The sequence below is a fragment of the Rutilus rutilus genome (assembly GCF_951802725.1).
Source record: "Rutilus rutilus genome assembly, chromosome: 19".
In the NCBI taxonomy this organism is placed as follows: Eukaryota; Metazoa; Chordata; class Actinopteri; order Cypriniformes; family Leuciscidae; genus Rutilus; species Rutilus rutilus.
The window spans coordinates 12,673,293-12,690,145 of NC_140232.1; the positions used below are offsets into that span (position 1 = coordinate 12,673,293).

The 16,853-nt window shown below is 37.5% G+C and overlaps 1 protein-coding gene across 3 annotated transcripts in view; it reads right to left on the reverse strand.

Annotated features, from left to right (window-relative positions):
* The window catches only part of magixb (MAGI family member, X-linked b), a 91,319-nt gene that overhangs the window by 12,122 nt on the left and 62,344 nt on the right, over positions 1–16,853 (reverse strand). For all 3 annotated transcript variants that reach the window (XM_084389154.1, XM_084389156.1, XM_084389155.1), the window contains exons 11-13: positions 15,526–16,093; positions 15,350–15,413; positions 14,304–14,681 (exon numbers count right to left, since the gene is read on the reverse strand). In XM_084389154.1, coding sequence (XP_084245280.1) covers positions 14,304–14,681; positions 15,350–15,413; positions 15,526–16,093 — 1,010 coding nt within the window. The remainder of the gene's footprint in view (positions 1–14,303; positions 14,682–15,349; positions 15,414–15,525; positions 16,094–16,853) is intronic.

The following is a 16,853-nucleotide window of genomic DNA, read 5'->3' on the forward strand; positions in this document are numbered from 1 at the left end:
GGAGTCAGTAAGATTTTTCGGGAAAGAAATGAATACTTTCATTCAGTAAGGGTACGTTATATTGAACAAAGTGACAGTAAAGACATTTATAATGTTACAAAGGATTTATATTTCAAATAAATGCTGTTGTTTTAAACTTTCTAATCATTATAGAATCCAGAAGAATATTTATAACAGTTAAAAAATATTAAGTAAGCGCAACTGTTTTCATTATTGATTGTAAGAAATGTTTATTGAGAAGCAAATCAGCATATTAGAATTATTTTTGAATCATGTGAGACTGAAGACTGGTGTAATTATGCTGAATAAATTAACTTAAAAAATAAAATGAAATAACAGCTATTACCAAATCAAATCAAATCGTCTTAGAAATAGTAATACTATTTCACAATATTACTATTTTTGATCAAATAAATGCAGCCTTGGCAAGTATAAAAACAATTTATTTTTTATTTTTTTCAAAAACAATTTTAAATATTTCCTACTGTAATAAAAATATTGCCCATTGTAATTTTGTATCTCATATTTCCATTTTTTTGGGCATAATGCTAGGAATATTCCACAGATGTATTCAAGAGAGGAAAAAAATTAGTTGTAAATATTGTAAAATTGTAAATATGGAATTAACTTGACTTACGTGACTTTTATTAGTGAGATTTAGACAATCGCTCTTTCAACTCGTGAATTAAAAGAATTATGTTTATGTTATGGTCAAAAAAGTCTTCAAAGATTCAGTTACTGTAGAATGACTAAATGTATAAATAAATGACTGTTATTTCCTAATGTGATATTAATAAGACTTTAGTTGTTGTAAACTGCTTTGCAAATATATTTTGATGACACACACACAAAAAAAACATGTTTCTACCATAAAACGTATGCATTTCTGTTGCAGAGAAAGTAAAACTGAACTACTGTCTGACTAGCCAGCAGAGTTCATTTGTGTTCTCCACTAGACATGATTCAAATGTTATTGAAACATCTGTTATGACAAATCACTAAATTAATAAATGACAATGAATAAAGTCCTTTCAATACGAGAAAGTGTAAAGCTGAGAAAAACAGACAAGTAGAGTTATGAGTGGAGTGGAAGAGAGTCGTAATCACGGCTGTCACAGAAAATCATTAGTTTTCACACAATGCAGCATCCAGTGTGAGTCATACAGATTCAGCCTCCGGAAACACTTGAGCGCTGAATGAGAGTGCTGACGACTGACGTGTGTGTGTGTGTGTGTGTGTGTGTGTGTGTGTGTGTGTGTGTGTGTGTGTGTGTGTGTGTGTGTGTGTGTGTGTGTGTGTGTGTGTATAAAGAGCAGACCACATTTACATTGGTTCGGAATCATTGTTGCCAAGACAACGTTCGTGAAACATAAGCCACCTTTAACCTCTTAAAACTTTTTCATCTTTCATCTGTTCGACCTCTCCTGCATCTTTATTTCTTACCCTTCATCTTCTTCCCCCTCATATCAGCTGTCACTTCTTTTTCCTCTCATTTCTTTACATTACCTCTCCATCCAATACCTCCATCCCCCATCCTTTGCTACTCTCTAGAGCACAAACTCATTCAGCTGTAAACAAATTACAGTCAGGGTTCAAACATTCACTTTTTGATGTCAATGCCAATGGCGAGCGAATTGGGAAAATTGAACAACTATAAATGTTTCTTACCAGCCATTAAACTGTGTTTTTAAAGTATCTTAAATAACATATAGACTGCATCCTCGTGACAATCGGTTTATTTAGCTGTTTTTCAGTAAATATGTTATAATAAATAGCGCAAGTCATCGTCTCTTAGCAAAATGACACCAGGCACAAAAACATCAAGACATCGTGATTCATTGTTACTCATATTTGGTCATTTGGCTCACCACATGGAGTTTGTGAACATAAAAAAATAAAAAATAAAACTAGATGAGGATAACCTGCTGATGGTAAAGTCATCAGACGATGCACAAATTGCAACAGATGTTTTCTTAAGTAGATTTAAATTATGCACATCGTTTGCATCTGCGAGGGTCAAACTATCATTCATTTACAGTAATTAAATTTAAATCATGTATCATGTTGCATTTATGAATAATAAATAATGCATGCATCGGGTAATTGTTGGTTTTATAGCATTTTAAAGGTGAAGGGTGTATTTGTTATGATGAGACTTCTTGACTGAAGAGGAAGTGTGTAATTTCTGATTTGCAGACATAACTGCTTTCAAACAGGCTTCTCAAACACTCCTGCCATTGCTCATACAAACAGATTGTCCCGTCCCAAACCAAAATGAAATCATCCTACAAACTGCTTACTTATACATGTCTGAGCACATTAAACTGGGATAGGAGAAACTATTTTATCACACAGTTCAGCTTAACCTGAGATAGTTTACCCAAAAATGAAAACTAAATAATTTACTCACCCTCATGTCAAATCTATATAACATTCTTTCTTCTGTGGAACATAAATATATTTTGAAAATTGTATGTCTTTTTCTGTCCACACAACGGGAGTCAATAGTAACCAAAACTGTTTGATCACCAACATTCTTCAAAATATATTTTTTCATGTTTCACAGAAGAAAGAAAGCCAGGTTTGAAATTACATGAGGGTGAGTAAATGATTACATAATTTTGTTTTGAATGAAATATGAATAATGCTGTCAAGACCTTCTTTGATAGCTGAAAACCGTGTAATAATATTGAGCTTGAAGTATTGTTCAAGTCACGTGCTTTCCCACACTAATGCCGACAAATGGGACAGAATGTAAGACACATAGACGAGTACACTTAGTCTTGATATGCTGGAAAACACTGGACCACCTTCAAACAGGCAGTAAGTTATGGAGTTAAGCTGAACCATGTGAACAGCACAAGACACTTCTTATTCACATACATAATATTTTAACAGACCTGGCTGTAAGCTTTGAAGCCATCTGCATAAACACTAATGTACTCCAAAACAGAGATACAATTCATTTTTAGCAAATATACATATGTGAAATCTATAATGTTCCAGGAAAATAGAGCAAAAATATTGATTACTCTTTCTGCACTATACAGATTTCTGTCAAATCAAACGCTTGATTTGGCTGTAGACACGAGGCCGTAGGCAATCATAGCCGTGCTGAAATTCAGACCAACAGCATGATTGTGAGTGTGCTTTTATACACAGTAAAACAACAAAAAGTTAATATTGAGCAACTGTAGACATAACATTTAAGCAATTGTAGACAAAATTTAGATATTGCTACCCTAGTGAAAAAAAACTATACCAAAATGCATTTAAAATACATTTATTTCATACTAAGCGAAACTATATTGCACGTCTTAATATTAAGCCTAAAGTGTGTTTATTATCACTATTAGTAAGGATAGTATTATTTCTGTATAATATCCGTCTTTAAATGAAAGATATTTAAAGTGTACCTAAAGTATACTTGCATTTAGAACAGTCAAATATACTTAAGTATATCTCTAGTTGGACCTCAGCACAATTTCCGGATAACTAAAGTGGATTGAGAACAAAAAATAGTTTAAGAACACCAATTTAGTCAATTAAAAGAACAGTTGCAGGGTATTATTATTAAGTACATGGATATATACATGTATTTTTAGTATACTTAGCATAAAATTGCTTCATAATGTTAGTATATTTATTTTTCACTAGGGTAGTTAGTTTGTCTTTGCACCTAAATAGTTCCCAAAGTCAAAACAGAATAACCCGTTGAGTCGAACAAGCAATACACAGTAGTGGAGTTTCAGAGTGAATTTGTGTTTTTCAAACAAATCGACTGAGTGAATAATTCAATAGCCCCTTTCACGCATACGGTCTTTACTGGTAAAATTACCGGTAAAGTACTGATAAGAGATCATGTGTGAACAGGGCATTTTTAGAAATACCGGTTCGGACATTTTATAGTATGACAAGTAGTAACATTAGCAGTAAATTACCGGTACGATGCTGTGTGTGAACAAAGAATGAAGATTACCGGTATGAGCATGTACAAAATCAGAATGCACTGACGTAAGAAGTCTGCTTTGAGCAAATCATAAAATTCTTATGGAAATGACACAATTACTCTGCGCTGTTTACAGTAAGCTCTGCTTCTTTTTAATAGTTTTTCTATGTAAATATGCACTAGATGAACATCTTTGACTATTGTGCCGTGTTTTGCAGCTTTTTCAGTGTCACGCTCAAGACAAAGCCTTCTTTTCCATTCATCAGCGCTGCGGCTCTGCAGTTGAATACTATTATGCATGTCTCGTGTTTTTAAGAGCAAAAAACACATTCTGTGTGATAAAACACATTCTGTGTGATCATCCCCTTACGCCTGTCACTCAGAAGTCAAAAAATGTTATCAAATTGAACAGATAGTGAAACTAAAGGGGTTCTCCACGTGTGGGCGGATGAAGACAATGGCGCAACGTTTAAAGATTATTTCCGATGTCTGACATCACTGAATTTAGTTACCGGTATTTTGGTGCTGAAGTGTGAATGGTCTCTTAATGGTAAAAAGCCTGAATAGCGGTAATTTTACGGTAATTTACTGGGATTACTGTGTGAAATGGGCTCACTCATAATACAGTTACTTATTTGGTTTCTGAATGATCCAGTGTTTTGAATGAATCAGTTGAATGAATGATTCAGTGACTCACTTACTCATAGATAGTCACTTGTTGCCACCTACTGGTGTAACCTGCAGAAAGAGTTGCTGTAAAATCCAGACAGACAGTCTGTCTAGAACAAACAGATGAGCACAGTGATACAAACAGTGCGTCTTTTAAGTAACATGATGATGAAAGTTTGTAATATAATAGCAGTCTTTGTACAGTCTTCATCTCAATAATAAAAGTGCTCCACAGCTGCTGAAATGCACTGGCTGGCACTCTTACACCATTCACTTCAGAAGACCAGCGCTGCATACTAAAATACAAGAGAGAGACTGAGCGGGACAAGAGAAAGACACAGAAAGAGTGTGTGATGCTCATTATGAACTTGTGTTGCACTGCAGCAGTATAGCTTTTCCCAATACAGTATCAAATTGACTAGTTATGACTGTATAAATAGTGACAACTGTTAATAAAAATAACTAACAATGCTGTAAATAGCTATGGGTGTTTTCGATGGCATAAAACTCTATTTTACTAATTCATTTTACTTCTATAATATTTAGAATTTCAGTGCAACAATAATTTAACAACACATTTAACAACCACTTAAACACTACAAATCAAATAGAATATGTGCAGAACTTGTAAGAAACACACAAGCACTTCTGACAGAGTTAGCAAACAGCAGCTTCAACTGATTGGAAAAAAAGTCTGTCAGGAAAATACATTACTCATCAAATTCATATGAGGAATGAGCCAATAATTACAAAACGTAATTAAAGATGACAAGCCTCAGCATTCAGTTACTGCAATGATTGTCTAAAATATATCACAACTGAAGCAGATGTATGAATACGAACCGGTATGAATGAGATGAAGATAATATCTTGCTTATCTTGCTAGTTATTGAATAGAGGATATCTGCAGATGTGCAATTGATTTAGGTACAATGCAGTACTGCTGTATCTGAAGCCAAGAGCAGAGAACGCAGTGGGCTTTTGCACTGTCACAATAATAGGTGTGTGTGTTCCAGGTAAACCCTGTGTTATGAGGACAAAATGTCCCCACAAGGATGGCAATATCCAAAATCTGTGTCCTTGTGGGGACATTTTCAGTCCCCAGGAGGAAAACAGCTAATAAATCATACTCTTTTTTTTTTTTATCTAAAAAAAAAAGCAGAGTTTTAGGTTTAGGGGGTAGAATATACAGTTTGTGCAGTATAAAAATCATGATGTCTATGGAATGTCCCCATAAAACCCCAACGTGTGTTTGTGTGTGTGTTGTGATGTTTTTTTGAAAATCTAAAAAAAGCAGAACGTTTTCTGTGATAGGTAGGGTCAGGGGGTGGAAAATACAGTTTATACAGTATAAAAATCATTATGTCTATGGAATGACCCCATAAACCCCCAATGTGTGTGTGTGTGTATTTTGTGGTCTAGGGATGTTTCAGTCAGACTTTGTGAAATAAGAACTGTTTTTTGACAGCAAAAGTCACCCAAACTAATTTTGAAAGGTCAAAAACACAGAGAGATGTTACAAAACAACCATAAAATAATTTGTGTAATTAGTTTCTATACATACTGTAAAGATCAGATTTTTACACACAAAACTTTGTTTTTCTTTTAGGGGGGTTTCCAATGATTTTAATAGTGTTTATACTAGCGAAAGATATTTGTATACAGTAACAAACTGTATAAATTATTCCTCAGCATATATCCGCATATCTATACCAAAACATGTATAAACGCACTGCAGATATTATCCGTCATAACAGTTCAAATTAACAGGCCATAGAGCCTATTAAAACCACATAATAGTAAAGCACTACATGTCTCTCCCATTTAAAACACTCTGCATCAGCACTGACATTCTCACAACAGTAATATGACAGCTAGCTGTTTGTCTTTTTAAGAAATAAGGGATGAAATCAAGTAAGAGGAAAAAAATATTTACGTTTGGAGTCCTTCACACTTTTCAAGGCAGACTGCAGTCTCTCCAGCATGGCTTGGTGTGTGTGTGTGTGTGTGTGTGTGTTAATGTGTGTGTGTGGAGGCAGGGTCCCGATCCCGGATCACACTCCGTTTAAATCCCCACACATGTGAGAGCGATCACGCGGAAGGGTCATAATGAGAAAACTAATGGAGGGCATAAACAAACAACTGAAGAGAACAAAACAGAACGAGCCTCTGTATCGCTGTGCGAGCGAACTGCTTACTGTAGCGGGTTCATTTTCCTTTGGCATCTGGAGTCGGTGAATGAGATGAGCGGGAGGAAGGGAGGGAGGTGGACAGGCAGAGAAAAGGAGGGAATAAAGACAGAGAGATGGAGATAAGAGGAGGGGCGATAAGAGAGCGAACGAGATGAACGATTTAATCCTTGGACCACTGCAGAGCGGGGGTGCCGATCAGGGGAAGGGAGGGAGGGAGGGAGAGAGAGAGAGAGAGAGAGAGAGAGAGAGAGAGAGACCTACATGCACATACAGTATGTGTGTAATCTGAGTTTAGGATTGCTGATGCATGCTGGTCATGCCAATAAAAAGCATTTGAGGGATTGAAATTAATGCTGTATCAGTGCAATGAGCATATGACAACACTGGTGCAACATAAAATAGAAAATAGTTCATGTAATTATAGGGATAATTCGGCAAAAAAACATTTCCATCCTTGTGTCATTTCAAACCTGCATGACTTTTTTCTTATGTGGAACACAAAAAGGTGATTTTATAAATATATATGGGAACTACAGGAGGTTCATGAATTGCTAGAAAGCTAATAATTAATTATACCACATGTAAAATTAAAATAAATAAATGGGTCTGTATGATAATCGTGATACAGCAGACACAGTGTGATTATCAAATGAAAAGATGAAATTTTATGAAATAACTGCTTAGTCTGCAGAGCTGGGTTGTAACTGATTACATGTAAAAAATTAGCCTACTTCTAATTAGATTAGATTACGTTTTTTAAACTCTCGTAATCAGATTACAGTTATTTTTTTATTGAAAAAGAACTTCAAGTAAATATTTTATTACTAAGGAACTAAGGAGTTCAGCTGACAATTTACAGTAAACAGTAAAAGGACATTCTCAGCAGCCCCTGTGTGAAATGATACATATGATTATATTTTATAAATAATTTTGTTTCTTCAAATTTTGGTTATCAGTAATGTACATTAGAGAGTTTTATGTTACATTTGTTATTTAGTGTATGTTTATTGTATTATTATAGTGTTGTGTGTTACCCTGATGGTGTTGCAACTTTGTGTGTATGACCCTGTGTTTTATCATGGTGGTTATCAGTACATTTGATGCAGTAGATTAAATTGTCATATCATTTAATGAAATATACTGTTACAAATTGTAACGGTTGTCGGTTTTTAGTGTAAACACGATATTTGTGTACTCCATATTGCAAATCTTCCGAAGCCATGTTATAATTTAAGTGACAAATACAACAAAATTTTATTTCGTTATTCACTCACAAATAGAGATTCAGCTAAGGGAAACACTTAATTAATAACTAAACTTTAAAATCTATCCGTCCGTCAAAGTTTTTGTATGGCCACAGCACTTGAACTTTTTGTGTTTCACCTCAGAAACAAGTCATCTGGGTTTGGAAAAATCATAAAAGTGAATAACAATTTTTGTGTGAACTGTCCCTTTAAGAGATCCAATGGCAGTGGCAAAACTAGGATAACCGCTCCTATTGATTCATTGATCTGTAACTCCCATGGTTTGCTTGCTGACATCATTCTTTCTCTTTTTATAATTCACAGTGTCTTCCCTGACATTTCTTGTATCGACACCATCCCTGAATTTTATATAACTCTACAGTCATCAGCTGTACACACAAACACACACACCAGTGTTTCATCAGGCATCACAGTCTCAAGGCAAACTCTCTTTTATCTCCATACTGAGCCTTTAATTGCCAGCCATTAATGTACGGTACATGTGTAGGAACACAAATAAGCAACTCATTTTTTTTTTTTTGGGCTATTTTCCAAATGCCTGGGAGAAGGAACAGGATCAATTATATGAGCCAGACTTGATCTAGCATTGCCAATCTGAGAACAATAGCTTAACATAACTGCAAACACAAACTAACCAATAGGCTAGTGAATGTGAATGGCACTACAATCAAACTATAGAATTATAAAATGTAAAAAATTGTCATATATATTATCAAATATAATCTCATTCATAATACTGTCATAATCTCAAATATAAACTTTGACTCTAATTTAGCCTCTGAGGTTGTGTAAAACACCAAGACAGCACATTCACCTCAAAAAGATTATGAAATCAAGTCATACAGAAGAGAAGCGTCTAAGACATTGATATACATGGAAACAGCTGTGACATTGGGGACAGGCACTTTTTTAGATGCTCATGCTTTAGTGATGCCATGGCCTCAATAAAAACCAAAGGAACACTGAGCAAAATGAGGTCATTGTGGGCTTAGGTAGGGGAGAGTGGGAGGGTGAAGGAGGGGTGCGTGTATCTGGGCCTGACTGTTGGCAGGCCTCAGTGTTGGCAGGCCTCTGTCTCACTGTCAGTCAGGCAACTTAATACAGCTGCCACTAAATAAGCCCCATTATGCACCAAACACAGTTTGTGGCTGCTTTAAATGAATAACACGCAAAGTATTGAGTACTGTAAAGTATTTTTAACCAAAAACATTAAATAGCATGAAACTCCATGGAGCTTCATTAATATAGAAAGTTTGTCAATTCCCAATTACAAATACTGTTAAATAGATATTTTGAAAATATGACTACAATTTAAAATAGCTTTTTTTCTGTTTATATTTTAAAATGTAATTTATTCCTGTAGAGGCAAAGCTGAATTTTCAGCATCATTACTCCAGTCTTCAGCGTCACAGGATCCTTCAGAAATCATTCAAATTTGCTGATTTGGTGCTCAAGAAATATTTCTTATTATTATCCATGTTGAAAATAGTTGTGCTGCGTAATATTTTTGAATTATATTTGAAATAGAAATATTTTATAAAACTGTAAACGTCTTTAAAGGGATAGTTCACTTTGAAATTAATTTTTGATATGTTTTAGCTTACCTCAAGGGCATCCAAGATGTAGGTGTCTTTGTTTCCGCAGTAGTTTCAATTTTGATATTTTTAGGTCAAACCGTTCTTGTCTGTCAGTCATATAATGCATGTCAATGGTCACTGGCTCAAAACACAAGCACAGAGTCCAAATTAAAACAATTCCCCATCGTCCAAATGAAACAATTCCCCATCATAAGTACACATTGATGGCCTAAGACACGAAACGAGCGGTTTGTGTGAGAAAACGAACAGTATTTATATCGTTGTTATCGCTTGAAAACAGCACACGTCCAAATGATCTGACGGCGCGTGCGGGTATAGATATATACATAGATGTCGCCTTGGCTACTGCAGTTCATTGGAACGAAACCGTAGCCAAGCGACATCTAGTGTATATATCTATACCCGCCCGCTGGCGGGTATAGATGTATACACTAGATGTCGCCTTCGCTACTGCAGTTCATTGGAACGAAACCGTAGCCAAGGCGACATCTATGTATATATCTATACCTGCCCGCGCCGTCAGATCATTTGGACGTGTGCTGTTTTCAAGAGATAACAACGATATAAATACTGTTCGTTTTCTCACACAAACCGCTCGTTTCGTGTCTTAGGCCATCAATGTGTACTTATGATGGGGAATTGTTTCATTTGGACGTGGGGAATTGTTTTTAATTTGGACTCTGTGCTTGTGTTTTGAGACAGAGACCATAGACCTGCATTATATGACTGACAGACAAGAACGGTTTGACCTAAAAATATCAAAATTGAAACTACTGCGGAAACAAAGACACCTACATCTTGGATGCCCTTGAGGTAAGCTAAAACATATCAAAAATTTATTTCAAAGTGAACTATCCCTTTAAGATTTGTTGCATCCTAGCTGAATAACAGCATTACTATTAATTGCTTATTTTGAACAATAGTGAAAGAATTTTACAAGAACAATTTAAATAAGGAATGGGTTGAAGACACCCAAAATAATAGAGCTATGCACAAGTACACCAACTCAATCTGAGTTAAAGGTAGGGTAGGCAATGTTTTTCATACACACTTATTATACTGGTTGACACTCTCTTCACATCCTGATAGCAATCAATAATAGAAGTGGTTTACATATTGAATAGTTAACATATCTCTTCTGTGGAAGTCTCAGGACCAAAAAAATTACTGCATTAGTCCGACACATCATCAGTGCATTTCATGAGGTTATGCAGAGTTGAAGACACACGGTCACAGAGTGCCGCAAACAAACAGCAGCCTTTCACAGTTCCTCCTGAACCAAAACAATGAGCTTATGCTGCGTTCATAACATCATAATTTCCGTAATTAAGAGATGGCAACCCGTGACGTTCCACTCAGAGCTGTTCACATGCTCAGACTCGCATTTATGTGTTTCTATGTCAACACTATCAACGCCAAAATAAATCTGCAGCAGTCAGGTGGTACAAGTCCAAGCTCTGTAAGTTGTTTACGTTCATTATTATTGTAAAGTTATTTGTTTTGAGACATCAAGTAATTTAACACAGTCTCTCGTGACGCTTTGCAGACTCTTTGCTGTGTGTGTTCATGTGTTTTGGAGTAAGCGAGATTTGGAGAGCGCTCTGAAGGGAGGGTGAGATCTTATGCTTTCAAAGCTAGCTAGCTTGCTATTGCTAGCCTCTATGAAGCTGCACACTCTAGCTTTAAAGTCTTTGTTAATTATTACTGAACATAACACTTTGGGGGTGACACATCACAGCATCTCAACTGGACCCCGAACACCACATCACTTCCTGCGCTGGCTGAAAAGAGCAAGTCTCCCCCCACCCATCCTCACCACATTCTACAGGGCCACCATTCAGAGTTTGCTGACCAGCTGCATCACTGTCTTCTTTATGATGTAGAAATGGCTAAAACATGCCAATGATAATGGCAATTTGATGAGGATGTTTCTGATTGGGTGATTGTTTCATTTTGATCATTAACCTTTTAACCAATTAGTATGACATCTTGAGTGGAACTTGTCAGCTGTTGTTAATTTTCTTTGTAAGAGTAACTCAGTATGGAGATGTTTTCTGTTGCTTGTGCAGTGTTTTGTCAACGGAACAATCTAAAAAACACATTAAATAATCTATGTGCCCTGGACACTTTAACATCCTCACTGCTACCCAGACTCACCAGGATAATACATATGTCTACATGTGTACATACACTACAGACTCACCTTGCACTGAGTTGTGCTGTTTTCCCTGAATGTCTCTTTTTGCACCACTGTACTACTTGTTGTTACAAGTGAAATTCAAATGATATGCCCAGGGTATATGTACAGTTTATGTAAAGTACACTGCTCAAAAAAATTAAGGGAACACTTAAACAACACAATGTAACTCCAAGTCAATCACACTTCTGTGAAATCAAACTGTCCACTTAGGAAGCAACACTGATTGACAATCAATTTCACATGCTGTTGTGCGAATGGAATAGACGACCGGTGGAAATTATAGGCAATTAGCAAGACACCCCCAATAAAGGAGTGGTTCTGCAGGTGGTGACCACAGACCACTTCTCAGTTCCTATGCTTTCTGGCTGATGTTTTGGTCACTTTTGAATGCTGGCGGTGCTTTCACTCTAGTGGTAGCATGAGACGGAGTCTACAACCCACACAAGTGGCTCAGGTAGTGCAGCTCATCCAGAATGGCACATCAATGCGAGCTGTGGCAAGAAGGTTTGCTGTGTCTGTCAGGATAGTGTCCAGAGCATGGAGGCGCTACCAGGAGACAGGCCAGTACATCAGGAGACGTGGAGGAAGCCGTAGGAGGGCAACAACCCAGCAGCAGGACCGCTACCTCCGCCTTTGTGCAAGGAGGAGCAGGAGGAACACTGCCAGAGCCCTGCAAAATGACCTCCAGTAGGCCACAAATGTGCATGTGTCTGCTCAAACGGTCAGAAACAGACTCCATGAGGGTGGTATGAGGGCCCGACGTCCACAGGTGGGGGTTGTGCTTACAGCCCAACACCGTGCAGGACGTTTGGCATTTGCCAGAGAACACCAAGATTGGCAAATTCGCCACTGGCGCCCTGTGCTCTTCACAGATGAAAGCAGGTTCACACTGAGCACATGTGACAGACGTGACAGAGTCTGGAGACGCCATGGACAACGTTCTGCTGCCTGCTTTCATCTGTGAAGACACTATGCTGACAGACACAGCAAACCTTCTTGCCACAGCTCGCATTGATGTGCCATCCTGGATGAGCTGCACTACCTGAGCCACTTGTGTGGGTTGTAGACTCCGTCTCATGCTACCACTAGAGTGAAAGCACCGCCAGCATTCAAAAGTGACCAAAACATCAGCCAGAAAGCGTAGGAACTGAGAAGTGGTCTGTGGTCACCACCTGCAGAACCACTCCTTTATTGGGGGTGTCTTGCTAATTGCCTATAATTTCCACCGGTCGTCTATTCCATTCGCACAACAGCATGTGAAATTGATTGTCAATCAGTGTTGCTTCCTAAGTGGACAGTTTAATTTCACAGAAGTGTGATTGACTTGGAGTTACATTGTGTTGTTTAAGTGTTCCCTTAATTTTTTTGAGCAGTGTATTTGTATAGATTGTGATTATGTATAGTTAGAATATATATATAGTAAAATTATGTTTTTTCAATAGATTATCTATGTGTAGGTTTAAACTTGTTCATTTGTTTATACTTCAACTTTTTATATGTTTTTATTTGTTTAAATATGTAACAACGCGGTCCTTTGAGGACCGACATTTCATTCCACTGTGTTTACATATAGCAGAAAGACAATAAGGGCCCTATTTTAACGATCTAAGCGCATGGTCTAAATCGCACGGCGCAAGTGCACTTAGGGCGTGTCCGAATCCACTTTTGCTAGTTTAACGACGGGAAAAATGGTTGGTGCGCAAGGTCTAAAAGGGTTGTCCCTATTCTCTTAATGAGTAATGGGTGTGTTTTGGGTGTAACGTGAAATAAACCAATCAGAGTCTCATTTCCCATTCCCTTTCAAATCAGTTGTGCTCGCACCATGGTGGATTCATTGCACATAACTGAAAGCTTCTCTAGCGAGGAAACATATTTGCTTGTGTGCAAGGTTAAAGCATGCGAGCAAACCATCTATGGGACAAAGTGTACGCACGTTGTGGACCAGCCTATAGGCGCATATTACTAACGCGCTCTTTAAATAACAAAAAAAAAAAACTTTGCGCTATTGACTTTAGTCCAGGTTTCAGGTCCTTGTTTTCAGACCAGCCTGCCCATGGGCGCACAAATGGGCGCAAATGCATTTGCTATTTAAACAATGAAAATGATAACTGCGTCAGGCTGAAACTAGCAAAAAACACTTGCGTCGAGCCTGGCACAGCATTGCGCCGGGTGTATGATAGGGCCCTATATCTCACTTGACATGACTTGACTTGACTTGATTAGAGAGGACAGTTATTCAGGAGGACAAAATGATCAGTCTGGACTCAAACCTTCATCCCCTGTATGAGCAAAATACTCTTTTAAACTAAGTTAATCCTAACTTAGTTGTTCGATAAAAAGCTTGCATCAAATATATATATCTCGCATTAAATGGTGATCATTGTGCACTTGCAGGATATTGCATGGTGTTGGTCCATTACAAATACTCACCTTTGACATTTTCCACATCCTGAGAGGCGATAACAAATCCAAAGCCTTCGCCTGGCTTCCTCTTCAGCTCCACCTCATACCCTCGCAGCACAGGCTGTTCTTTCTGCTCTGTTCTTACTCTGGGACTGAGCACCGTCCCTCCTTCCTCCAAACTCATCCAATCACGTGGCTCAAGCGTGAGAGTGACAGGTACAGAATCCAGGAAGCTGGTGCTCTGGACCAATGAGGAGCGCACCAGCGCTGGAGAGGGTGGAGTAAGAGAGTTACGCGATAATGGCACAGAGTCAATAAGAGGGACTTCAGAGTCAGAGGCGGACCGAGGAGGGGGAGGAGTTAGTCGTCGCACAGAATTAGGGGAATTGGAGAAATGTGAGGTGCCTACAACGAAAGGACAGAATTATTAATATTTGATGAATGGGGATGAAGACTACACAATTGTTATGGATTTTTGGCAATCTAAAAATCCCACTTTATTTAAAACATTTTTTTACAAACAGTAGGGTTTAAAGTCTGAAAGTTGAATTGAAAAATGAACAAACATCTGATTGTCTATTTATTTGGTTTGCACCCTGACAGCATGACTCGAGCTGCATGAAATCCAAAAGTTTGAGCAAACTTTTATGCATGATGCAGGTATGCATGATATATCAGTATTGGCCGATACACGTGGCTCTTAAATAAAATAAAGGTAAAGGTATTTTATCTATTGCAGAAAAGCTTTGTATGTCTTCATTATAAAATAAAATAAAATAACAGAGCCCGTAAGGTTTTTATTCATCCAATATATATTCAAAATATAAATAACTGGTAGTGGCAACAATTTCTACATCACATCTACTGAGGATAGTGTTATGGAGAATTATTTGAAAATATTCCAAATTTATCACATGATTATTGACCTATAAATAGTGCAGAATCTAAACTATTTCTTAGACATTTTACATAATTCTTAATCCTAAAGCTTTGTTTATTTGAAAGTATAAATGGGGGAAAAAATATATTTTCAATGTGAACACTGTAATGTAATGAGTGAACATATAACTTACCCCCTCTGTAAACCAGAAGAATAACCTCCCCTTTTTTAGTGTGTTCTTGCAAAATCCTTTGGACCTTGAATAATAAACAAAAAGAATATATATATATATATATATATATATTTATAATAATTGTACACCATTACAACAACAACAAAAAAGCTGAATATCATCAGCTCTTTTTCTACCTGTGCAAAGCTGAGACTTTGTACATCTGCTCCATTGATCTTCACAATGGCATCTCCAGACTGCAGCCCATTACACTGTCTGTGGTCCCAGACTTTCTTTACAAGGGTCTGTCTGCCTCCATGACCTCCTGCCGTCACACTGAACCCCATATTGCTGCCTCTCTCGCATTTAGCCAAGGCAACAGGGACTAATTCCCCACTTCCCGCCATTCCTCCAACTCCACTGCCAATCACAGCGCTCATGGCTCCAGGTGAAGGAATGCTGTTCGGGCTGCCGCTGCTGGCACTGGCTGTGCCGTTGAAGGTGAAGTAAGGCCCGTCTGAATGGGCGCTGCTAGGTGGGGTTAGCAGTGTATTTTGTGGTTTACGGAGATGGGAGTAGCGCCTTCCTCCTCCAGGAGAGTAAGGGACGGGACCCGGACTTAGTTCTGTGTGGGGTAGGGGCAATCGAGATATGGGCGGTGGAGTACTTGATGAAAGGTCACTCTCAGAAGATTTGAAGGAGTACTGGCGGAGAGGTGGCGGAGTGGAGAGAGAGTTGTTGTTGTGGTTACGGATAAACGAGGCCCTGTGAAGATAAAAAGAGAAAGACCATGTGGTCAGGCAAAGCAACTCAGACATAATGTATCATAATCAGGGTTGGTAGGAACAGACTACATGTAACAGAGTAACAAAATATGAGTAACTGTATTCAGTTACAGTAACAACTTAAATGCTGAAAATCAGTTAGATTCAAACAGTATTTAGATTTAACAGCATTGAAACACTCTTAAGATGTGTATTACATTCCTCCAAGTAGACAGATGGCGCTGTCAAGAACAAAAACTGAAGTCTTTGAGGAACTTCAAATTTCTGTTCATAACAAAAAGGCTTTGACAGGTTAAACGTGTATCCAATAAAAACAAGATTACGGCAATATTTGGTTTGTCTGTGTTTTTATGCATTGTTACAAAAAAATTGAAATATGATACATTCTTTAGCCTTTAGCATTGCAAAGACAGCTACAAATAATGTATTTTCTACCTCATTCCATGAAAAGAATCCACCTATGATCAGTAAAAAAAAAGTTGCTTTATACACTCATTGGGTTTTGAGTAAATTGAGAAGCAGACATAAGTTAAACTAGTGTAAATTATCATGTTATCATTTAGCTTTGTGCTAAGCTTAAGTGCTATTTCTATTTCTATGCACCTGATACCAGGTGCTATTACATGATAAAGTCTGGCAAGAAAAAATCTATTTCAGATCATAGATAGATTGATAATAATAATAAAAAGAAAATCTTGACCCACAAATCAGCATATTAGAATGTTTTCTGAAGGATCCTA